Below are 25,612 nucleotides of genomic sequence, written 5' to 3' on the forward strand. Positions count from 1 at the left end.
TGTCCCTTCTGCACAGACATACTTAATGCAGTGACAGATTTATTAGGTTGGAGCCGTTGAACCCAAGGCATACTGCACATGTCCTGGAGCACTGTGATGCTTAAGCAGATTTACTCGGCGGTTATGGAAAGTGCCTAGACATAGCTTGGCTGTGTCTCTTAATCATCACTCTTTCTCATCCATTTTTCAGGTCTCATGGGGATGGAAAGCCAACCACAAGATAGAAGATGACAGCCTTGGCACACTGCCTTAAAACGAAGCCCATGCAACGAGGAAAGAGCATACACACCAACCTACCAGTGGTTTCTTCCAAGTTTATTCACACAGGATGACGGTGAGAGTTTTTGCAGATTTAGGCACATTGGTTACATACTTTTCACTTCATTCTCTTTTTGCTTTAGCTGCTGGGAAAATCAGCACTGAAATGGGAAAAGGCAAGGGAAAAGACGGCCCAGACAAACTATTGTACCAGCTGTCCTCATTTCTATTGGTGCCAAGCAGCAATCCTGCGAGCTCCCAGTACCTTGTGAGGGGAGTGGGCTTTTCATTTTGTACTCCAGGTAAAACTATACCCACGGGTAAACTATTTTCACCAGTGCTACATGTGCACTTCTTCATGCTTGCTCCCCAAAGCTAACCTTATCACTGTAGATGGAGTGAGTGAGTAACCAGATGGGCCAAGATTTGGTTTCTGTTTGCCTGCACAGAACTCTGAGAATACAGAACTAGGGGAGAGAAGTAGCAGGTCAACATCCACAGGAAGAATCATGAATGTGGTAACTCCTACTCTAATAGGAGTCCCTAAAGCCTCTTCAAACCATTCTTCTGTCACGACTGAATAGCTGCCATTTATGCTTACTTAAAACCTATTCAAAAAACATGGTCGAGATAAACTGGGCATTTGTTCTTCTTTATATAAAGACTGACAAATCCTTTTACATAGTTACAGCTGTTTAAGGCAGAAGGTAAATCTCTGACTCCACAAGGAAGAGGAGGGACTCAATCAAGCCCTGCTGCTAACAAGTATGACATACAAGGATTGATAGTGTTATCATGAAATACGTAATAATACTTATAACTATGTACTGATTATGCAGAGTGAGGCGTGCAGAAACAGTTTTAAATGTTCACAGAAATACCGTGCAGCATTTCGGATGCTTTATTTCTGGAATGCCTCTTCCATTGCTCTCAGCTGTCACCCACGATACAACGGCTTTGTCTGCGCAGCGCCAAGCTCACCAGGCAAACAACTTTGCGGGAGGAATTACTACGGTCTGTGAAGCTAGTGAAAGCCTACTTTCTCTGAATGGTTTTGGTTCATAGTTGCTTTATAGGATTGAAGTTAACATGACAGAGATAAACGCTGCTCTCAAACACTTTCAAACAAGCTTGTGTTTATAGCAAGTACAATATTATTTGCTATTTGCATTTCAGTATCATCTAAAGGCAATAACAGCTCCGTCACGGAGGGCTTGAGTAACAGAGCAGTAAGAGGAGCCACAAGAACAAGCCGCCCAGATTTCACACACGTGTCCAACCCCCGCCAGACACTCACAATTACAGTGCCACCCCAGCTCCCCACACAAATGCCAGGCTTACGTGCACAAAATAGACATGTTCAAAGATACAAAGATACTATGTTGTCTCAGTACAGAGTAATTTAGTAAGATAATAGATGAAAAACCCCAGTAACTCTTCAGTTATGAATAAAACTACTATTGCCTGGGAGTCAGGGCATGACTCCCTATCACACCATCACTATTTAAAAGACAGCGCTGTGGGGCAACTTGAGCTCCCTTGATTCTTCCTCGGAAAATTTCCACTAGTAACTAGTAATTGGTGGTGGGAGAACACTTGTGTAGCTGAGATTTCACAATCAGTTTAAGCCAGTCAAAGTCCCTGATGCTGCCAAAGGGGTGTGGGAAACAGAAATAGCCCTTCTTACAGCAGCATGTGCTTATGTTGGGCTAGGTACTGTATCAAACCCTTTGTCTCATCTACAAAATATGGATAAAACCTACTATATTGGGTGTATGTGTGAGGCTTAATTTAAAAACTAGCAAGAGCTCTGGGTTACCTGGTATAGGAAGTTAAGTGCGAGGTTTTGTCAGTTGAAAAAGCAGCCTGCTAGTAACTGCCATACTGGCATGAACGGCAAATAAAAAGTGTGCTGGAAGGGAATACCCTACGTTCCTGCCTATCAAAGTGCTCTGCCGCAGTGATGAAACCTACGTGCTGTTCAGTTCCCCAGAAAGTATATTCTCCCCAAACACAGCATGGCTGCCATGAATTAGGCTCCTGGAAAAAAGATTCTTTCTTCAGGACTCTGTACTGCTACCACAGCCTGGAGACAGACAGGAGTAGAAAGATGAAATAGGCCAAAAGGTTATATACAAAAGGGCTTGACAAAAAGTTTTTTTCCAAACATGGCAGCTTTGCATAATACAATAAAGTGAATCCCTCGCCCCTTGCTATTACAACATCAGCCTTCGTGACAGAGGTTCTCATGGGCAATTTCAGCAGAGGAAAAGATTCAGAAGGACATGGAAATCAAATGTGTGTCCCAGCACAGGCTGAGGCATACCGGCAGTGCAGTCCCTATGGCCACTAAACCAGTTCTGTGGTTAAAAACAAAATCTCCAGTCTTCAACAAGTATCCATCCATCTATTTTAACAGCATTAAAACAGATCCAATGTCAATATCCAGTACACAGCTGTCCTCAGATGCTAGGACAGCACTAGTTTTATCAGACAAACACAAGAATACAAAGGTGTAAGTACAGAGCCTTCTACTTCAGCAGGTTGACTGAAAAGTGCTCCCTCCCCAGCAGAAAAAAATAAGCACACCAAAGGTTATGGGGCTGTTCTCACATTTGTCTTGTGCTGTGGTAGATGCATGAATCAGACACCGAAAGGGTCCAACATGGAGCAAAATCTCATTTAAATGAACTGTACACACAACCATGTGCACTTTTTAAAAAAAGAAAAATAGTATTAAAATTTTAGTTTCATTTCTCCCTTTCCCACTTCCCCTTCTCAGTTGACAGACAACCAGCTGGTTAACTGCTCTGAACGTGCACACTCATTCCCACGTTTAACCAGCGCTCCCAGTGGGGCACTCTGCAGCCATATGCTACACCACCACTTTTTAATATTGAACCACAGCACACTGCCACTTCCTTAAGCTGGTGGCTGTGCTCTGAGTGACAGTGCCTGCAGGAGCTCAGCAGAAGCCATTTCTTCACAGAGAAGCAAGATACAGTTGATAGCTTCTTTCCACAGAACGCAGCAGGAAGAGGGAGCTGTTGCCTCCACAGAGACAAAATGACAATGATAATGTCTTGCTGTTACACGGTTCCTGTTGAGCGTGTGACCATGCTTTACTCTGGTTTTACTTCTCCTGTCAATGCTTCATATAGATCTTAAAAGGAAAGATAAATATCTGACAATACACGTCAAAATTTTAACCCAAAGCAAACTTTCAGGAAGCCTTTTCCAAACAGGTATGAAGTGTGTAGATTTTTTTCTTAACCAAACAACAAAAAGTACCCCAGTTCAATAGACTTCTTAGCAAAGCCAGATGGTAAGAGGATGATAAAGTGGAACAGAATACAGCAAACTGACATTTTCCGCAAGGTAACTCCCCTTCCCTATTTAAAAATGCCCCCAGTTATTTCTTAAATAGCATGACATTAAAAAAAAAAAAAAAAAAAAAAAAAAAAAATCACAATATCACAATTTTAATGAAAACCATAATTTGTAAAATATTTTGGAATATCCCTTAAAACACTTTTCCACCTTTAACCACCTCTAAAGCACAAGAGAGCCTCCAGTAAAGCAAGAAGTCTGCTCCAACTTTTATGCAAGTTAACATCACTGACTACTGAGCAAGAAAAAAAACGCACAGTCAATCCTTCACTTCCAGAACACTATTTAGTTAAAGATGAATTACTTGACCTTTTGGCAGTGTACAATTGAACAGCAGTCAAAGACACACAAGTTCTTCCATTCTCTAAACAAATTCAGCCCCATATCTATAAGAAATTACCTTTGTGTTAGAATAGAGCACACTTCTTGCAACAAAATGTTTAAGCTAATAAAGCTTCATTGAAGCCTCAAAGAGGGCAGATAAGTCTTCTTCTGTTTGGGGACGTGGTGATAGTTTAGTCACTCTCTCCTGCAAGATTAAAGAAAAACTGGATTACAGAAGGTTGCCAATAAAATTAATCAAACAGTAGATGAACTATGTGCTTTTGTACTAAGGTACTTCACAGAGAATAACAAGGTTTTGCAAATAAGTAATCAAGTAATTAAGGTTGAAGCATCATCAACTGTACAGCACTTTCAAGAATGTATTAGTTTAAATTGCCTATAATTAAATACACAGAAGCAAGATTAAAATGCAGTTCTGTTGCAAAGTCAAGTACTTCAAACACAGTCTTGTCAGTCACAGATGTCAGTACAGTGGTGGGTAGTATCGTGGGAATACAGTCCATTTTAAAATTCATTTGCCAGCATTGGAACTAGGAGGTCTGTTTTTAGGGACCGAGATTTTCAAAATACAACATCTCTCCAAGCCCAGGAACTGCCACAGATGGGGAGAGTAAACAGTGCTTGCAACTCAGGCTCCAAAAAAAGAGACACAGCAAGGGACAGTAGTGAAACTGCTTAATAAATAGCCTGACGCTTTGGAATCAGAATACAAAATAGTTGTGGTTGGTCTTCATTTGGATGGTGATTCAACAGAATTTTCAGGTGCTGAAGTCCCACCGACTGAAATGAAACTCAGGTATATGCTTCACTGCTCTGCTTGACAAAATAACCACAAAGGCAGGGATGGCAACTCAGAAAAGCCCCACACTACTGAGGATGAGGAGCTGTATTAGTATTCAGTTACTGCAGAAACACTCAGCTGAAAGGGCCTAACATTAATGTACTCATACTGGTTATGATTAGTAATTTTATGCTTTCAACAATCAATGATTTTAACATTTATTGAAAGATTGGGGAGAGTTAAAATCATCCGCAAAGACAGAGGCCAGGCCTACACTAGGCACGTGTTATCTTTAGATGAATACGGTGTATTTGGGCAAGATGGAGTTTCTTCTGCTACAACCTGTTTCAACATCTCCCTCATGGAAGAGGCTGTCCCAGTAAAAGCTCTAAATTTCCCCCCGCTTTTTTCACATGTGAGACAATGGATGTAATTTGCTAGGGGCCTTGCCTCACGCACCAAGTGGGATGGTGGGGAAGGGGCTCCTCCAGCCCCCTGCCTCAGGAGGAGGCCTAGCTCAGACGCCCTCCCAAGCAGAGCACACGCCGCTGCCGCAGCTCAATGCTGCAGTGCAATGCTGCAGCCGCTCCACTTCCCTCTCAACCCACGGGGCTGCGATTTGTGGACAGGCTGGATGTGGTTATACAGCAAGAGAGGCCACCACACTGTGAACTTAACGTGTGAAGTATTGGTCTAGCATGGTGAGGAAGTCAGCTGTGAGATACTCACAGTTCAGAATCATGCTCACCATGGTTAGCATGGCTTGTGATGAATCTGAAAAGTGCAGCTTTGCATGCATAACTTCACCTACACGAGAAGCTTTGCTGGTGAGCAGTAGCAATCAAATGACACCTCTTTCCCCATCCCTGACTAGCACTGCTACACACACAGATCCAGCCAAAGAAAAGGCTAAGATTCTTCTATGCAGTTTTAAAACCAAATGGAAAATTCAAACAGTGCTAGGGCAAAAGTATGTTGTTTTTTTCAGACTCGCAATATGCAAAATATAACAGCTCAGTGCTCAAGTACTCAGTAAATTCATCAGGCTTATATTAGGACACTCTGGGCACCGAGATGGACAGAGTTATCTGTAGAGTCACACTGGGTGACAGGAGATGATCACCCTGACAGACTGTAGCATTTCCCAGCTGTATCGACTGAAGGCTGCAAATGGATGCTCCTCCTGTATGCCTCGACACAGAGGCACCAGCACTCCCTCTGCACAAGCCTGCTGCTATTTGCTGGTGCCCAGACAGCAAGGCCCCAGCTTCCCCAGTCTGACTCAGTGCATTCTGGTATAGTGCCAAAAATGAGCAACTCCTGGCTCATCGGTGGTTCAGCCCCACTGTAGCTGCCTCTGGAATGTCTCCAGGGGGTGGGTGTGTTAGAGAACAGCCCTTCCACCGTCTGTCATTTTCAGTCCTCCCCATCTCCCTCAAACATCATCACAGGGCTGGCCACCTTAGACCTTGGGACAGCATCTTCTTTGCTAGACTCCCTGCTCTTTGTAAATAGGATCAATTTCAATAGACTCACTTAGAAAGGAAAATAAAATTCTGTTTTATCTTCAAGTTCGTTCCAGTACAGTTCCCACCCCAAATCTTGGCAGTTAGAGTAGATTAGTTTTGTTTTCCTGCAGCCTGCACTTCACAGTGTGGAATACACCTCGCACACCTATTAGTGCTATCACCACTGCACCACACTGCCTTGACGACCTGAATGGGTCAGTGCTGTATTTCAAAGAAAACCTACTGCAAGACAAAAAGAAAAAATATACTAAAGATTAAACTGTATGGACTACCTCTGTGGGTAATAATGGACTATTAAGGAACACTAATACATTTTCATCATGCTACATCTCATATACAAAAATGAGGTTTGAGAAACTATTAGGTCATCTGATTTTGCACAGTACAATTACTCATCAATGCCATGAGACTATGGTAAATGAATTAAAAGTCAATTTGAGCTAAGCTAACAAACAAACAAAACCCTCCTTCAACATCTTTTGATGAAGAACCTTCCCCCTCCCCCAGCTATGCAAAACATGCTTTCAGTGAGATGTTGTGAATGTGATGACCCAAACCCAATTGTTTTAAAGGAACATATTCATCAAAACAAACCTCCAAAATGCCCCATAACAATTTACATGCATAACCTATTTGATGGGTGCTCAGAGACCTTTGTTTTCTTCCTGGCTTTGCCACTGCTCTGTTGTGTGTGTTTCTAAATAGTTGCACCTTGGTGTCATTTTCTCAGGTATAAAATAGGAAAATTAATATTTACACTCTGTTATAAGTTGCTCTGAGATTTATGAATGAGAAGAACTAGACATGGTAAGAGGTACTGCTATTAAAAAGTGAATAACCTTTCAGCCCATAAAATTTTCATTTTCTCCATAGAGTTTTTCCCTTGCTACTTGGCGGAAGTAAATCCTAAGTAGACAGAACAGTCCATAGCATATGAATCAAACTGTCTTTTTACAAGGAAGATACTGGATTTTGCTTTTGGAGTGGTGTGTTGCTTTTTGCAGTGTCTTTGTGAGCACTGAAACAATAAAGAGTATTACAAGTTTAATCTGTATCATCCCAGAGGACCTTATTTCAAATTCTGATGGGGGTCAATGGAACAAAAAAGCCATCTGGGAAGAAAAGTGCAACTTCTCAATATGGAAAAGTTTAATGCAAAGTGAGCTTGATCACTCTTACCAGATAGCATTTGGTATTAAGGCTTTATCTATAACTCATTCTGCACACATAATTAACAGAGATAGTTACAAAAAAGCAGTATCTTCTACAAAGATCAAACATCTATGAAAAACATCCTCTTTTTTGAAAATGTGATGTTTTAAAAAAAAACCCAAACATCTAGACATTCTTTCTCAATCCACGCAAAGAACAGACTGCAGCATGCACTCCATCTCACTGAAAAGAAAAACCTAAACTGTGCAGAGAAACAAAATACAGTTGACTATCCATAATCTTCTCCATTTTAATTGTTTTCATGTAGGACCAGAAATAACATTTGCTTGAGAAGAAACACTTCTGTTCTTTCAAAGATCTGTTCTATGTTATTTGAGAAGAAAAACTGTTTTGCTTTCTGTCTTACCTGAGGCAGAGTGCCTTTGACTAATGCAGGGATGTCTGCTTTAGAATAACCAATTGCAGCTAAGCCATCATCAACATTCAGATCAAATAGGAATTTCCGGAGTGTGTCTGCCAAAATAAACCCCGCATCTTTGATTCTGGCAGTGCGGATGTCAGCTCCTAAAATAAGACATAATGCCTTGACTGTAGGGTGGAGAGAGCAGAGGAAGCCTGTTCTGGACTTAATTAAAACATAATATCAGCTGAATACATATCCATACATAACAGTCGCTTCCCTAAAAGCAACATGAAGTAAAAAGAGGAATGAGTCTTCATTTTACATTTGGAATAGTTTGTAAAAGGTGAAATAAAACAAGATCAGGAGAAGCAAGTAACTGCTGCCAGAAAGACTAACTGCCACATGAGATTAACCTCTGTGCTTACAGGGAGAAGCACTTTTTAGTCTGACTAACTGCTGGGAAGAAAGAAGCTAACGCATGAACGTCAACGGTATTTATTTTTATGGACAGTGTGCCAAATGTTAACTTTATTTTAAGGCCTTGAGTTTGCTGACATCTAGAGGACATGGAAACCACTGACTATTCTGTTCAATTACACATTCAAAGAGGACTAGAGCATGTAGGCTGAGAAAGACAGGAGATGGCAGGGCAGTGTTCAAGCGTTAAGTAAATCGTAAACAATGCTATTTGAACATGTGCTGACTTGTGTAGAATAATGTAGAACTGAAGAGGAAGAACTGGTATCTTTGAAACACCTACTGAACAGAAATGAAAGCATCAATGTAAAATGAAAGATTACCAATATTTCTTACAGAATAGCTTGCTTCCCCTTCTTCAATGAATGGTCAGGACTTATTTAAAGGTAATAATAAAAACATGTCGAGATAGACGACACAGGTTCCTACATATGATTTCTTTTCAAAGTAAACTGAGCTAAACTTGTTCTCTGTATAACCTCTATGATGTTACACCAGAACTATGTTAGGTCCAAGTGCCATTCTGAGAGATGAATAAGAGCACAACATAGCTATAGGAAAAATATTTTCCGTATCCTTACGCAGTTCACTGTAACATTCAAAGGGGACTAAGTGAACAGGAGACCAACAAGCTCATTTGAGGAGATCAGATATTTGGGTAGTAAGACTGGCAGTATTGTAGTAGACAAAGTCTCAGAGAAATTGACAAATAAGGTATGACAGTCTTGTATGAAGTCTTGTGCTATTGGGATTATGCCATGCAGTCTGAGTTTATCCTGGGTTTTGCTGTAGAGGAGTAACTGGGACATAAATCCAGTATCTTCAGATAGTAAAGTTAGAGGAAAAGGGAGGAGGGAAAAAAAGGACAGTAAACGTGAAGGGCAGTTTTCAAATATTGCTATAGTTCTAGTACTTTCTTTTTGCTCAACCTAAAGGATACATCAGTCTTTGATTGCACTTAGAAAATTTCTGGCCACACGCACACCTATTTCAACTGTTTAAGAATCCACCCAGGGAGGTATTAAGCTGTTTCTGGCTGTACCCAAATTCACAGCTGTACACACACACAAAATAACTATTTAGTAATCTGCTTCATGTCATAAAAAACCTTCTTAGTCATTGCATTTGGCAACATGACAGATTTGAATCAGCCACTGTAGTCAGTTGGACTCTGAACTGGAATCAGAAGTAAACACCCCAGGTGGGAATTTACAAATTCAATTCCATGTGACATTTTTTCAGCAGAGTCCCTTTACAGCAAGGCAGACAATAACATAGTTCAAATTTCTATTGAGAAAATTAACAGAGCTTTTAGAGACAGAATTTATGGCAGCAGTTCATACCATAAAACTTAAAGGAACTGCTTTTCAAACACTTGTTTTAAAATCAAAGAGCCAGAGTTCAAATTCTCTGATATGCTGTGCTGGCCAGTTATGCAGAAACATTTTCTTAGTTTACTTTGAGTTGTGTGTTACTGCTGTAGGAACACAGACATTTGGTAGCTTAGTATATGATTTCAACTAGCTTTGTGTTCTGGTTTTGACCACAGGCAGGACTGCATACTTCGGAGGAAGGCTGAACCAACCTCATAGGCAACATTTATAAAATAAACGGAATTTTCCCTTGATGTAGTTTTTCTGACCATGTTGTTTTACATCCTCTCTAAAATACTGTGATATTTTCATTGTCTATATAGAAGTCCCACTCTTTCTTGAAACCCACAATACTTTCAGATTACTTATACAAGGAAGTCATACATGTGACTAGATTGCTGTGACTTGCATACAGAAGGCTGACCATACAAGGTACTGAACACAAATTTTCCAAATACCAGAAGAGTTGCCCTAACCACTTTCTCTCTACTCTCTACACTGCTGCGCACGTGACTGTAATTGCTCATTAGCAAGCATGGGTATTAGCAGAAGTTCAGCTATAACAGAGTCTAGTGCAGACAAAACCACCTGACCTTAGATATAAATAGATTAGCCCACCGCAGAGCCATGCTGTCACAGCTAGACTGCTAACAGCTCCAAGATTACACACAGTCATGCTAGGGGTGCATTGAAGAGGTATCCTTTCTGTAGGACACCTTCTGGTGATGGGTTGCACAGATAACAAAGCACTGTATGAAAAGGTAATCTTTAAACGAGCTGTCAGCTCGCAGCATTTACTTTTATTCTGCTAGGAAGCAGAAAAGGCCACTTTGTTCATTAACCCACTTCTGAGCCATCACAGATGTGTCCACAGAATAGCTACTCCATGTTTTCCCTTGACATTGGCCACTGAGAAATTCTAACATCTACAAATAAGCTTAGTCCTACATTAGAAAGACCAAAACCCACAGATGTGGGCAACGGAAAATGAGCAGGAGTGATTCAGAACATAACTCTGTCCTAATCCATTGCCTAATCCAGAGCAGGGAATTTGTTAGGCAAAATGCTTCCTTTTAGCTAACAGATGCACCTGAGTACTGGTTTGTTGTATGGTATCTACTCTAAAGTATCTACTCTCCATAAAGCACCAGAAGATGCCAATCACAGTTACTCTCTCCTGATTCGTAACAGATCTACAGTTAATTTCAGGTGTCCAGTTTTCTAGCCAAGAAGCAGATTTCTCCAGCTTGCTTCTCTAACTACATCATCCAACATAAAAATTTAGCATTATTCTACCTAAGTTTGCATTATGTGTAACTCAGTCAGACTCCAGAATCTTGGTTTTTAAACTTAAAACCCCCGCAACCACCAACTACAAGTGCTTGCACGCATTTTTTTTTCCTCCCAAAAAGACATTTTGGAAAGAATTCCATTTGTCTAAGTAAGCTGTATCCATAGAGATTCCTACCTAGTATCTCTGCAGCTTCCAAGTGCCGCTCAGGATGTACCTGTGCTGTGAAAGCAAACACTGCTGGGGATGTCAGCACCACAGAAAGGCCATGTGGCTGGGAAAAAAAAAGAAAAAAAGAATAAAAACATTTCAACAGAACATGTACTTTCAACTTCAATGTGCTTTAATGCTCATTAATGTGAGATACCAGAGAATTGAAATGTATTATATAAAAACAAAGATAAACCAAGTTTTACCACTAAGGAGTGATCCACATTATAATCCTTCGGTTTGTAAGTTTTCACCAAACCAGAAATAGGGTAAGACATTCCATGGCTGGAACAGAGTAGAGAGAAAGTGGTTAGGGCAGCTCTCCCGGTATTTGGAAAATTTGTGGTCAGTACCTTGTGCAGTCAGTCTTCTGTATGCACGTCTTCTTAGGTACAGATACTCAAAAGGTATTTAGGTACAGGTATGGTACAGATATTAGGTACAGACAACCCTCACCCCTCAGCACCTTAGGGACCTCACTGTAAAAACCAGTACCTCCTTACTTTGTGAGTGTGAAGTTATATTACTCCACTGACTGGACTGAAAGATGCTCAGTTACTGAAGTAATACAGATACGCCAAAATTAGCATAATCTGCATCCCTACCTGATCACACTGCCTGAGAAAAATAAGCATTAATTTAAAAGTATAATTAAAGAATGTATTTGCTCAAACAAAAGGAACGAAAGGTAGGTCTCTGAAGAGAATGACTGCTAATAACTTCCCCGCACAATTCAGGCTTAAGCTTTGCTTCTCCGAGGTTTCCACCCATATGAAACTACATTGCCTTGCAATGTTAATTACAGCTCATTTCAGCCTGCTGAATGCCTACCCCACAAACTTACAGACAATTGCATCGGTTCAGGAATGGCACAAGATTACCTCATTGCTGTCTCACTGCAGAACAGCTGGCATGAAATGCAATATTTTAAATTCCATTGATGGGGTTTTTTTCTAACTATGGTTTTTACTATCAAGGAAGGTAAAGAAGGCCATGTTCTGTAATTTTCATGATTGGATTTGAGTATCACAAGCCAGAATACACAATCCTCATATTCATAAATGCCAAGAGGCCATCAATTTCTCACAACACATGGCTCCCCCTGCATCACAGGCCAGGCTACAATGTCTCAATGTCTTACTATATATTCAGCAACAAAGGCAGCGATGTCTTTGACAATTTGAAACAAACACTAGGTAGAAGCTGACTTTGGATGGGGTTAGTATTTTTCTGTACTCACCAGAGATGAACACCAGCATTGCCAAAGCCAATACCAGCAAAAGCACTTGCTAGGTGCATGCTGGCTCTTGCTTCACGGTCTTCAGGGTTTCTGATGGCTCTGTGCACCATGGAGACAATGGTACCAGTGAATTCACAAACAGATTGGTATTTCAGGATGGAGAAGGGAGAGTGGGCTTTTTTATGGACAGATACACAAAAGCCTCTAAGATAAGCTGAGATAAAAATACTGGAAATAGGATCAAACCACACTTCAGCCCGAGAACAATCCTGCTTCTGGAGGAGTAAGTTGATCAAACTGGTTCAGTGAAGGGCAAGTTTCCTTTCACTTTTCCAAAAACTGAGTAAATAGAGTGAATTTAGCCTTATTCACCTCAGTGGTGGTTTAAACAATTCTACTTAAGAGCTTTGGCAATCCTATGTACGGCTCCAAGATCACTCCAGCTTTCTCACCATCCCATTAGGTGGTGGTCTGGATCCCACCGTCTGTGCGGGAAGAGGAAAGGGCTACTTGCCTTCCTACACACCAGACTGCTTGGGTCTGGTGAAAAAGTCTCATGAATAGATTCCACAGGAACAATAAACAACTACTTTGACTAGCTAGCTACTGTAAAAAGTCTTCTACAAAAAACCCCACATTGATCCTTAATAGAAGTGGTACACAAAAGCTGTATACAGACTAAAACTTCATGGGTAGGGATCAAAACAAACTCCCAGTTAAGTCAAAACTTAATCTAAATTGAAGGTCTTCTAAGTATGAACTAGTTTTCAGTAAATGCATAATTTTGCACATTTGTAAGTGCATGTGGTTAATTTACACTGAAGACCACAGAAATTACACCAGCAGTATTTCCTTCAGTTTGTTACATATTCCCCTTATACTGCCATAGAAAGAGGATTCTTGAAAAAAAATATGTGAATGCTACTCCCGCATTAACTGAACAGCTTGAAATACCTTTAACTGAGGACTTATAAAATAGGTTGAGAGAAGAATTAAAAAGCTACTTCCTCAGGACAACCTAATAACTCTAATTTTACTTTCAACTTTATTGGAAAAACTTTTTGCTTTATTTAAGAGAAATCCAGGGTAGAAAATGAAGGTTCAGTGTAGTAGCTTGCCTTATTTTAGCCTAAAATTCAAGTTCTTCTAAGCATCCCTTTTTGGGCACTGAAGACCAAACATAGTATGAAGGGGGTGGCTGTTAAACATACTACCTTTTCAAATATTTAGCCACAATGCGCAGAGCATGAAGAGCCCAGACATCACTGATGGGGTTGCTTCCTTGGTAAGCTGGTCGGTTGATTGGATTTGAAGGGCAGGGTCTGCGCATGTTGTAAGGAAGAGCGGTGTACGATTCTAGAGCATGGCTAAAAGAAAGATTAAAAAATTACTTATTTAAGTGGGAGAGCTCCATTTTACTGCCCTGCTGCCCTTTGAATGCATGTTCTTCTTATATACTTCTGGTGTTTAACTGTTGCCAAAAATAGAAATACAATCTCACAGACAACTGGGAGAATGCTGGGCGGGCACCTCCAGACACAGAGAAGGCAATCCAAACACAGTTACAATCTCTCAGCTCACACCATGCTTAAAGTTAGGTTGGATGAACTGGCACCTTGTGGTGTAACGCTTTTCACTAAAGAGCCCTGTGCATCTGCAATGGCTGCGTTTCCTTTCTGTAGGATGGGAACCATAAGGAGCTTTAGCACTGGAAGCATTGTAAGCCACCTTTCTTTTAAAAGTATTGACATTTAAAAAATTAGGAGTATGATACTTAAGCTAAGGGGAACTGCCAACAGTATCATCTCCCAGATACTCGTGAATCTGACTACATGAAGAAGGGGCACTGCCTACATTGCTACATTTAGATGTACAAAACTACAGACAAACCATTTTCATTTATGAACAAATGCCTCAATTCCATTACAGACATTGTAGTTCAGGATACTTCACCAAGCTTGAGAAATCACACAGTTTCATTATCTTCACTACACCTTTATTACATCTTTACTACAATCCTTATTACATCTATTACTTTAATATACACAGCACCCAGAAGCAAAGTAAGATCTGGCCCTCTGAATAGAAACTTCCATGCATTTTGTGCGGTTAAAAGCTGTAGGTTTAAGATGAAGAAAATTTTGTGCTAAGTGAAAAGCAGATTATGAGAGAGGTTCTGAAGATGGTCATAATTGGGTAAGACCCGCCAGCATTCCACAAGCCTTCACAAATTTTTGTTGACACATTGTGGCTTTTATCCTTGTTCTCCAGATTCCCTGCCATGTCTGTGAGACATGCTAAATGCTGTCGCAATTGTGATTAATCATCTACTTGATCTCTTAAAAAGGGACACCTGGACTCTCTTCCCTGACAACAACTATCCCAGAAGCAAATGGTTTCTCCAATGCACTGCAAAAACATTAAAATTTCTGCAAATGAGTGATTTGTTTCCATACATTCTGAGGGAAGTAGTGAAATTAAGTAAGAGGAAAGTATAACGGAGACCACATTAACCAGAACAGGAAAGGGAGAAAAAAGATCATCCGTTTCTGCTCCTGAAATATATTTTTTCTACAATCATCACAGTAAAATACAAAACTTTAATAAATTCAAGTAGCAGCCTACACAGAAAACTCACCAAAGCACATCAAAGCCACTGTTGGCCACTATTCGCTCAGGCATAGACAGTGTGTGTAAAGGATCAATGACGCCTAATGTTGGCTTAATGGCTCTTGAAGCAATACCTGCAATATGTAAGTGAGGAAAATGAGTTAAAGATTTTTTGCAACAAAATAGGACAAGACAAGCTTAAGGTTCAAAACATAAAAGTAATGAGGGGAAATTATTTGAAACTATGAAGATAAAAGCAAAGAGAGAGAAGGGAGAGTAAGAAGTATCTATGAATCTAAGTCTTACTGATGGTGAAGTCCCTGCAAGAGAGTTACATGATTTGAGACTGTTGCCTGAAGTGAATTATACCAGACAATGTTCTCTCTCCATTTGTAACCCTCCCTGAGTGGCCTATACTTTCAAAATGTCTGTGCTGAATGGCATCTGCAACATTATTCTTAGATTTGTATCTTCTGTGAACAATCAGAAGGCAAGACTGGTTTGTGTCTGCAATCAATTGCTATTGCTAATTGCTGTCTTCAGCATCTGTAATAACCATGCCTTCATATTTTGGTTAAGGGGGCACAGATGTAGCTTTGAGAGAGAGAGAGAGGACATAAAAACAGACACACACAAACAGACTGATTGACTACATATAGACTAGAAAACTCTGAACTATGGTCAGAGCTCCTTAGCACACCCATTCAGGTCCCAAGTACTGTAGACTGTGTGGCACATAAAATCCACATGTTTAGAACTAAAACCTCAAAACAGCTATGAAGCTTAAGATGACATTTTACCCCTAATCTTTATTTGCCAGCAATGAAAAGGACAAAGGAAGACAGTGCCCCTCACTTGCACAGCATCTCAGGCCTGAGGTTTCAAAAGTCAGGAAAAGAAACATTTGGTTGCAATTATACAACAAAGACACAGAAGTCTTGAAAGCCGAAAGCAAAATACAGAGGAAATAAGGAACAGTTGGTTGACCCTGAATGTAAGTAGAAATTTCCTTTGCAATTAACATTTTCTGCCATTTAAGAACTTGAAAGATTTTAGTTTCCTGTTTTGCCTTCAAACTATAATCCACTGTATTACATAGATATTTCATTATGTTAATATGCTATAAATTTTATTCAAGGAGGAAACCTTTAAGCTCTTCAAATTTGCCTGTGGCAGTTGAATCAAACAAAATGACACCTGAAATGACATGCAGCATCCCTTTCCTTCAAGGCAGGGAAATAATGAGGACATTGGAAAAGCAATTGTCTTGAATAGCAGACAAAAAAAAAAAATCTCACCAGTTTTTACTTTTAGTTCTTTGAAGTCAAAAATGGCAACACCAGTGGTTTCACTTCCAGTTCCAGCTGTTGTAGGAACTTAAAAAGAAGAATGGGGATAACAACAAATAGTAAGTAATACATAATATCGCAAAATAAATAAATAAAACCACAATACTAACACCACCAAAAATACAGGATCCAGGAAAACTCAGAGGTATCCCTGATATGAAGCCAGTGGCTCAAAGAGAAACTGCCACTTTGATCTCTTTTCTCAGTAAAAGGAGTCAAACTCAGCTAAACAAGACAAACTAATGACAAAACCTCCGATTTTACTTCCACTGAAGTAAAAAGCAAAATTACTGCTGCATACAACTACTGGAGAAGTAAGCCCACAGGTAGGTGAAACAGTCGTGGTAAACTGATTTCAGTAGAAATATCATACAGCATAGAATGACTCCCCTTCTCCCAGCCCTCACTCTCCACATCCCCTGCTCCTGCTTTACCTGCAATGAGTGGCTTGAGGGGCACAGTGACAGGCTTTCCTTTCCCAATAGGAGCATTGACGTAATCCAAAAACTCTGATGTGGGGCTGGACGCATACAGGTTGGCAGCTTTACAGGTGTCTATTACAGACCCACCTCCAACAGCAACATAGGCATCAAACTCTCCCTTTTTAGCAAATTTAATGGCGTCCAGGAAACTTGGAAAACAAGAAAAGCTTTCCGATCAGTCAGGAGAAAAACAGCACATACAGAAACTAACTATTAAGACCAGTGTACAGGTCACAAAGAGGTGTTTAAACAGCTGTATGGCATGCTGTAAGAGCCTAGGCACTACTTTGAGAAGCGCACTGTCAGAAGTAGTACCTTTGGTCTGTTGGTTCCACCCGAACATTATCATACATCTGAAAGTTTATACTGTATTTTGCCAAGGAATTCAATACTGCATTTACAGGAGGGAGTTGGGAGAGGTTTTTATCTGTCATCAAACAAACTCTTCTAGCACCAAGATTCTGCAGGTCCTACAATAACAATGAAATTAAAACCCAAACAACTGGTATAAAATCACACACTGAACTATTTGAATACTAATGCAAATCAACTGCATCATTTAATAGTAATAAAAAGAACCAACTTAAAACCAGTTGGTTATTGTAATATTTTTGAAACAGTATCAGCTAAAGAAAAAGAAGATTAACAACATACATATAGGATACAGAAAACAGTATAAAGTATAAAGCCGCCAAACTTATATAGTCTTATATAGTCTTATGATAGAAGAAAACTAATGATAATGATGTTGAACAAATGAAAACCATGTGGAACCATTTAAGACTACAGTAAAATGTAAAATACTTTTTCAAAATATTTTTTCCTACACAATTCCTGTGACATAAAAAGGCTTTTCCACAGGTTAGGCCTTCCCTAACTGCCTACCAAAGCATGGCAATAAAATATTGAAAATTTAATATTGAATATTAATTTATTGATGAAAAAATCAAACTAAGATGGCAAAAAGAAGAAAAATAATACTACATCCTAACCTTTGCTAAATTAATTGTCACAAGGTATACAATACATGCAATTCTAAATAATCCTAATGCTGTTTAAAGACAGAAATTCTGTCTAACTTCATTTACTATCTGACTATTAATTTACTTCACAAATTTGCAAATAAAAAAAGAGAACTGTTAATGCCATAAATGCTAAGAAGACAGGAAAAAATTATAAATGAAAAAACCCAGTGATAAAGGCAAACTGGAAAAATGAACTCAGGTGAACCATCTCACACTGCTGAAACAAAAAATCTACGCTTTCACAGTGCAAACTCAGAGCTGAACGAATATCCACCTAATTTAATGGAAAGTCTCTGATTCATTTTAATGAGCACTGGAAGAGACAAAAGCGATCTTGAGAAAATCCTGGTGAGTCACCAGGATCCAAAACTTTTTGAATTAAATTCCCTCTCAGAGAAAAATATTGTTGCATAATCCTGGCAAATCATCAATGATCTAATTATCCACTAAGCTGCATGTCATGTACTCACTTATACCACAGCAAAATTGATGTAACATGCTTCTGTTCTTTACCCAATAGTAGTTCATGACCTTTTTTACATTGGTATATATGACTACACATACTGCAAAGCAGTGGAGATTCAGATACACTATATTTAAGCTTTCCCTTATAAAATGGATTAATAGCACCAGCAGCCCTTTAGAAAATAACTTTTCACCAGTGATGGACTTACACTATGGAAACTTACCATGCCAATCTCTTTAGTAACTCCTTCTCCATATCGGATGTTCGAAACGGCCATCTACAAAAAAAAAAGAACATTTTTTCTGGACAAATGGAGAAATGGCATCTAGTCCCAAGCAGTCAAAGTGAAATATAAATATTTACTAATGTAAATATTTGTTAAATGCCATATTTGGAAGTATACAAAATACTACTTTTAAATCAAATATATTTTATTATTAAATCTACCTCAAATGCATAGTCTGTATTTCCCAGGGTAGGCCGTTCAGGGACTGCAATGGAAATGAAACAGTAAAATTAGGGAACAAAAAGTAACTTCAATCTATCTCAATACTAGAGTTGACAGATTCCCTTTGCTTTTAAAATCACTAATACATTTGCACAAGTCATCTGGGCTTGTTTGGGTAACAGTTACCCATTTCATCCCTTGGTGTTTGTGAGATTAAATGATCCGAATACTTAATTTGATTCATGTAATTCAGCAAAACAAGAGTGTTTTCTCCTTCTTTCACAAATTACTCCTTCCTATAAAAACTGAGTAAGTTAAGAGGAAGTTTGCATGAGAATTTGTCTGCAGTCTGCAAAGACCAGAACAGCACATAATAACTAGAACTGAGTATCTGCAGAGTATACAGGCTGCTAAATACAGGTTGAGAGGTGTTACAAATGTGTAGGGGCTACATGATAACCTTCAGAACAACTTTTAAGATAAATCCATGAGACATCCTCCATATGCACCTGGAAAGAGAACATCTTTTGTATGTGTGAGAGTAATACTAACAGGTGTTTACACTTTTTTACTTCTGCCTAGTCCTAAACTTGCAGGTGACACTAAATTGCTTGCTTGAAAATTAAGAAACTGCACACGTTGCTAATAATTAACAGTTTTAGTAAGAATCGGTGTGTCGCTATCAACTTTATTTAGTAGAAGAGAGAAGATATTTACAAAGATAGTATTTCAGTCACATCCTCTCTCTGCCATGTCATTCTTGCCCGAACTTCCACAAAACTCTCCATTTCTCGCATATCCTGATTTTGCCACAAAGTGAAGCAAACTGCATCAACTGAAACAGCCCGTTCTTCTCCAAGAAAAGATGAGATGAAGCATTCTGCTCTTCCTGCTGAAGTCATGCCTTCCGTCTGTTATATTAATTGAAAATATGCAATTTGGATTCAGATCCAATGAGTGTAGCCACGATAATGAGTCTTACAGACACTCTGGGGTGCACTGAAGCACTGACCCACAACAGTAACAGATAGATGTATTAAAATCCTTTATGCGCTTTCTATTCAAGCCCAGGCCAGCTGCTATCAGCTCTTTCATTGCCATCTCTTGCCGGGCTGTATATGTTTGACCTCTCCTGGAGTTTGAGTCTGCTGTACTCTCAGTCATTAATTTGACAGGCTAAGAACATGTCCACGCCATTTACTCTCTTGCTTTCTGATAGTATAATAGGTGCCCTGCTGTTATATTCTTGAGCCAAACTTAACTTTCAGGAAGAATTTTACTAAGTTCAAAAATTGTACTATTTCTTCAGACACTGTCAAGAAACACAATGAGCATTTTTTTTCTGCTACAGTCACTGTTAAATCAATTCCCACTATTTAGAGACTTACTGAACTGATACCGTCTCGCTACATTACAGACTCAATTGCTGCCTAAAACTCACAGAGAGGGTTCTTAACTAAGACTTCTATTTAACAAGGGCTTAGTTTGAATTGACTGAGTAGGTCATCAAGCAGAAGAATAAGATTCTATTTCTCAGCTGCGCTATTGTCTTGCTGTATGATGATCTGGAGCAAAACAAATATCTGAACATATATTAGCTTTTCCATATGTAAGGTAATGGTAATTCTTTAAAAAGTATCTTAAGTAAAGCATGTGAAACCAAGCCACTCAGAATTACACATTGCTCAAATTATGGCCAAAAATACTAATTTTTATAGAAAATATACCTATCGTATCTTCTAGGTACCTTCAGTGTATTAAACATGGAATATGTGGGATGTATTAAAAGATTAAGAACATCTGGAGGCTGACCGGCACACAGATAGCCATTCCCATTGACTCCCTACAGTCAACGCAAGCAGAAGTTCCTCCCAGGGTGACTCTGTCACTCGGGGCAGCTCACCTGCTCTCACCCCACAAGCCTGGCCTAAGTGAGTGGTGTTCTTGGGACTGACTGTATAAAAAGCCTATGGAGATTACATTCCCCAAGCCAAAGCAGACCTTTGTGAATAGCTCCTTTTTATTCACATCACTTCCCATTACTTCTAATGTAACAGATGTATATTTTTTCCCTCGAAAGCAGATCTAAAGTTGAGATGGCTCAGGTGATGACAGCAGCAGTAGCAGCAATAGCAAATTTCTGATCAACTTGCCTTAGGGCAAGGGGAGGGAGGGAGAGGATGCATTAGCTGTGGCTTACGTGGAAACGGCGCATCTCTCCAACAACAACTATCATTGTACAGTTGCAAAATAACAGACTGCTTACCTTATACTTTGAACTGTTCTCTTTCCTACCTGTTACCTGCACCCTCTGCCCAGGTTACACTGATACGTACGGGTCTACTGGGTCACGGTCTCCTACAGAATTATTTTGGAGACACAAATTAAGTCTTACCTTGGGAATAAGTGTGGCAATGGCTCGGGCACCGACATCTAGTTAAAAGGTAAAAAAAAAAGGCGTGGTTAAAAGGAAAAACTAAAGCAGAAAAGCCAGTCTGTCCTTGCCTAAAAGTCTCCCGCATGTACCCGTTCACCGTGCCCGACCCCGCAAAGGCCTGCCGGCGGAGCCTGGCCGTGGAGGCGGCCGGGCTGACCCCCGGGGAGTGGCAGGCCGGCAGCGGGGGTCCCACCGACGGAGGAACACGCGTGGGCCCCGGTAGCCGGCCCGCGGGGTGCCCGTGTGGGGCGGGAGGTCGGCGCTAGGGAGGGGGCATTAGGAGACCCCCACGGCCCCTCGGTAGGGAGCGGTCGCTGCTTTTCACCTTCCAAAAGCGGCGGCCGCCCGGCCTCACCCCCCGCCCCGCTGCAGGGAGGAAAACCAGCGGCCCCAGGGGCGGCCCCGCCGGGCTCCGGGGCCGCCGCCGGCGGGGAGGCCGGTCCCGCCGCCGTCCCCCCGCTGAGGCGGCGGCTCCCCTCAGCCGCCCCGGCCCACCCGCACTCACGCGGCCCGTTGCAGCTGCCGCAGGAGGCGAGCGGCCCGCTCCCGCCCGGCCGCCATCGCCGCGGGTCCGGAGGGCCGGCCGGGCCGGGGGCCGAGGCAGCGCCTCCGCCGGGGGCAGGCGCCCGGGCAGCGCGGGCTCCCACCCGCTCCCCGACCCCCGTTTCAGTCACTCGGTTGACCACAGCCAAGGACTTCGCACGGCTGGACTAAGAACTGTCCTCACGCCGGCCAGGGCCCCCGCCTGCAGCCGTGAAACCATTCTCCGCTTGGGACAGCCAGAAAGCGGCAGCAGCCCCGGAGTGCCCCCACCTCCGCTCGGGTTACCCCATCGCTGCTGGAAATGCACGACCTGCCCAGGAGTTTAGTGGAGAAAGTTCACCAATAACGTCGGCGGCAGCATAAAATACTTACGGGGGGGTGCGCATGTGGGGAAAAAAAGCCATGCTCTCTGGTTGAGCAGGTACAAGACGAATGGCAGGAAGATCGGAGGTCTGGAACGTATCTCAAAACAACTTCTTCCACTTGTCCAAGTACCTGTTGCCCCTGCTTTGCCCAGCTGAATATACTTACGCTGAAGGCTTGGTATCAGCGGGTTGTGTCCGTAAGACCATTCCTGCCACCGGCAAGTCCAAAGCAGCCCGTGGTGGTGCAGACCACTCAGCACAGCAGCGAGAAACGTTTAAGAGGCAAAGAGCACATCTTACACAAAGTCCATAGGTTGAGCACTATAGTTACTCCATCAATGCCACCCAAATCCCTTCAGCTCCAAGGTGTACATACCCCTTCTGCCCTCAGCAGCCGCCTTACACAGGTCTTGCTTTTTCATCGTGCTCAAGCTGCCATCCTACTGAACTGCTACATAATTGAGATAACAGAACCGCTAGACAGTCACCTAGCTTTTTCAAAAACTCATTTGCAGAGAAATACTCTGTCATCATTAACCGCTCACAAATTTACTACTTGAAAGTTTGAGAACGTAATTTACTTGAGATTGCTGGAACTTGTTTTACCACCCCTCTTACCAGGAATGGCCCCAGGGAACAGCATCCTTCTGGTACCTGAGCCACACATTAGGACAGCAAATTGTATTTTTTATTTCAAGTGTACATGAGGCACTACAGAGTTCAAAAGAGTAATAAGCAGAAGTCTGAGATTATTTCCAGTATCTGCTCTCAAACTGCTTGGTAAAGAAAAACACTGTGAAACTATTTCTATGACATGATGGATTACTGTTAATACAGGGTGAAATTTAGGTTTTAACCTGTTCAATACCAACATTTTCCTGTTGAATTCAATGGCTGGTCATCAGCTTTGACTTATTTTGTTAATCAACAGAACTCCCTAGGAAATCTGTACAATTTCTTACGCCCTGCAATAAATCCTAGAGTAAGTTTTCATGTTCCTTTTGTAACTGAGCCCGAATATCACAAAGCTGAGCGGCTGAAGTTGATTTACAGAGCAAGAGCTCCACCATCAGGCCACTTGCCCAGAGCAAAGAGCAGCAGCCACATTCTTGGACTGCATCTGTGTCTGAGCAGGCTGCTACTCGGATCAAAATACAGGTTACAGCTGCGGTCCACCCCCAGTCCCAGCTAGCAGCTACCTGAGCAAGGGGCAGCTTTTCTCAGCTTCAGTCCTGCCTGGAAATGCTGCAGCCACGGCCAGACGTGAAGCAATGTTACCTGGCGGTCCCTGCAAAACTGGGGTGAACTGGGGCTCCCAACCCCCTCGATGCACCACCAGCTCCCCTTGGATGGAGAACACAGCCCTCCTTGACTGCCAGCTAAGAGCCAAACGCAGGACATTTTAGAAAGGCCAAAGCGTATTTATTGACAAGTAGGTGTGGGAATAGAGTACCGGGCAGGAGGCTGGCAGTGACAGTTCCTTCCCACACCTCGGCGGCCATCCCCAGCCCCATACTGCAGGCAGTCCCTCTGTCTCTCATGCCTTCTTTCTCCTGCCACCGCCAGCGCTGCTGCTTGTGGGCCGCTGCTGCTGCCGGGCTCTGCTCTTCTTGCTGCTGCGGCCAGCCCGCTGCTGCCGGCGGCCACGCTTCCCCCGCTGCGACTGCTTCTTGCCCTTGGCGGCGGCCGCCTCGGCTTCCTCCTGCCGCAGCTGCTTGTTGACGGCGCGGGTGATGTCGAGGACCGGCTTCTTGCTGCCCATGTCCCGCAGCAGCTCCAGCTGCCGGCTGCGCTCGGCCGCCAGGTTGCCCAGCAGCGGCTCGAAGCGGCGCTTCCTGCCGCCGCTGCGGGACGGCGGCTCCGCCGGCTCCTTGGGCAGCCGGGGCTGGAAGCGGCCGAGCGAGGCGGTGGAGACGCGGGCGACGCGGGCAACGTGGCCCAGCTCCTCCCGGCTCTGGTGGCCGGTGGGGTGGAGGGGCGCAGCGGGGACGGCGGTGCCGGCCCGGTGGGCGCGGGCCAGGTTGCGCAGGCGGTTGAGCTCGTTGCGCGCCACCCGCTCCCGCTTCTCCCGCCGTAGCCTGGCGAACTGGTCCTCCTCCGGGTCGGCGCCCTCCGGCACCTCCGCCAGCCAGGCACGGGCCGGGTCGCCGCCCGCCCGCCGGTAGCCCCAGCGCCGCCGCCACTCCTTGGCCTGCTCGTCCCACACCAGCGAGGTCCGCTTGCGCCGGCGGATGCCCTTCAGCCGCGCGAATTGCTCCCAGCGCGTCGGCGGCCGCGGTCGCGGCGGCGGCTTCTCCCGCGGCAGGCGGAAGGCCGGCTCGGGCAGCCGCGCCACCAGCGGCCCCCCCGCCCCGCCGGCGCGCTCGGCCGGCAGCTCCCAGAGCCGGGCCACCAGCAGCTGCGTGTTGTCGCGGGCGAGCGCCCGCAGCAGCGCCTCCCGCCGCAGGCCGGCCCCGCGCAGCCCCGCCGCCGGCGGCGGGTTGCGGTCCAGCGCCAGCAGGTTGCCCAGGTCGAACTCCAGTTCCAGCTCCTTTTCCACCGTGACGCTCCGCCGCTTATCCGCCTCCTGCTCCTCGGCGGCCGCCAGCACCTCCTCCACCCGCACAGCCGCCATGGCGGCGGGCGGGCGGGCCGGGCCGGGCCGGGCCGCTCGCCACACGTGGAAGCAGCTGCCGCCGGCAGCACCGGAAGTGCAGCAGAGCCCTTCCGGTTCAGTGCACCGGAAGCGCGCCTCCGCGCCCGGAACGGCAGTGCCCGGGAGGCACCGCCCCGCAGGGGCGGGTCCGGCGCACTGCCTGCCGGGAGCTGTAGTCCCGTCTGCGCCGGCCCGCGGGGCCCGGAGGCAGCGGAGGGTGCTGGGAGCTGAAGGCCCCGCCCGAGGGAGGGCTGTTACCCCCGGCAGGCGGTCCTTGGGCCTTCTCCCAGCTGCTGGAGTGTCCCCGCGCGTTAATTCCGCTCGGTTCCTGTCAGGGGAGGCCTGCGGCCGTGACTTACGGACAGGCGCTTCCAGTGATGCCGATTAAATCTCCAGCGACCCCCAGGCTGGGGCTGTGCGTGGGATGGGGCAGCCCCAAACCCTTCCCACCCTGCGTCTGAGGGGAGGCAGACATCAAAAGCAGCTTGTGCTCTGTGGTGCAGAGAGATGTGGCCACTGTGGAGCCAACAGGGCCTCGCAGCTTCCCTTACCGCTGTCTGTGTAAGGGGTGTGCCATGGCATTCACACATTTGGCGGGTTTAAGACTGAGAAACAGTAAAATACTTTTTCCATGAGTTTTTGGGGGTTTTTTTGGTGGCATATCATTATGCTTGACAGTCACTGCTGTAGAGCAATGCATGTAAGTGCCCTTCACAGGACCAAAATTCAAGTACTGTATTGCAGCTCCCCGCAGACAGACACAGGTCTTGTGAGCAAGTCTC

General features: G+C 43.5%; 2 protein-coding genes across 2 annotated transcripts; both read right to left on the reverse strand.

The window, feature by feature from the left end:
- Positions 1-289: 289 nt before the first annotated feature.
- Positions 290-21,848, reverse strand: ADHFE1 (alcohol dehydrogenase iron containing 1). Its single transcript, XM_059815244.1, has 15 exons — positions 21,793-21,848; positions 21,246-21,283; positions 18,850-18,893; positions 18,626-18,679; positions 17,227-17,381; positions 16,864-17,060; positions 16,379-16,456; positions 15,109-15,214; positions 13,685-13,837; positions 12,471-12,569; positions 11,437-11,515; positions 11,198-11,294; positions 7,883-8,040; positions 4,049-4,177; positions 290-3,421 (listed from the first exon to the last, which is right to left on the reverse strand). The coding sequence occupies exons 1-14, from the start codon at positions 21,846-21,848 to the stop codon at positions 4,094-4,096; spliced, it is 1,398 nt and encodes a 465-aa protein (XP_059671227.1). The 3' UTR covers positions 290-3,421; positions 4,049-4,093.
- A 1,815-nt stretch (positions 21,849-23,663) lies between these two features.
- RRS1 (ribosome biogenesis regulator 1 homolog) lies at positions 23,664-24,809 on the reverse strand. Its single transcript, XM_059815754.1, has one exon. The coding sequence runs from the start codon at positions 24,807-24,809 to the stop codon at positions 23,733-23,735; it is 1,077 nt and encodes a 358-aa protein (XP_059671737.1). The 3' UTR covers positions 23,664-23,732.
- Between the last annotated feature and the right edge of the window lie 803 nt (positions 24,810-25,612).

Source organism: Gavia stellata, chromosome 3, assembly GCF_030936135.1.
Source record: "Gavia stellata isolate bGavSte3 chromosome 3, bGavSte3.hap2, whole genome shotgun sequence".
Classification (NCBI taxonomy): domain Eukaryota; kingdom Metazoa; phylum Chordata; class Aves; order Gaviiformes; family Gaviidae; genus Gavia; species Gavia stellata.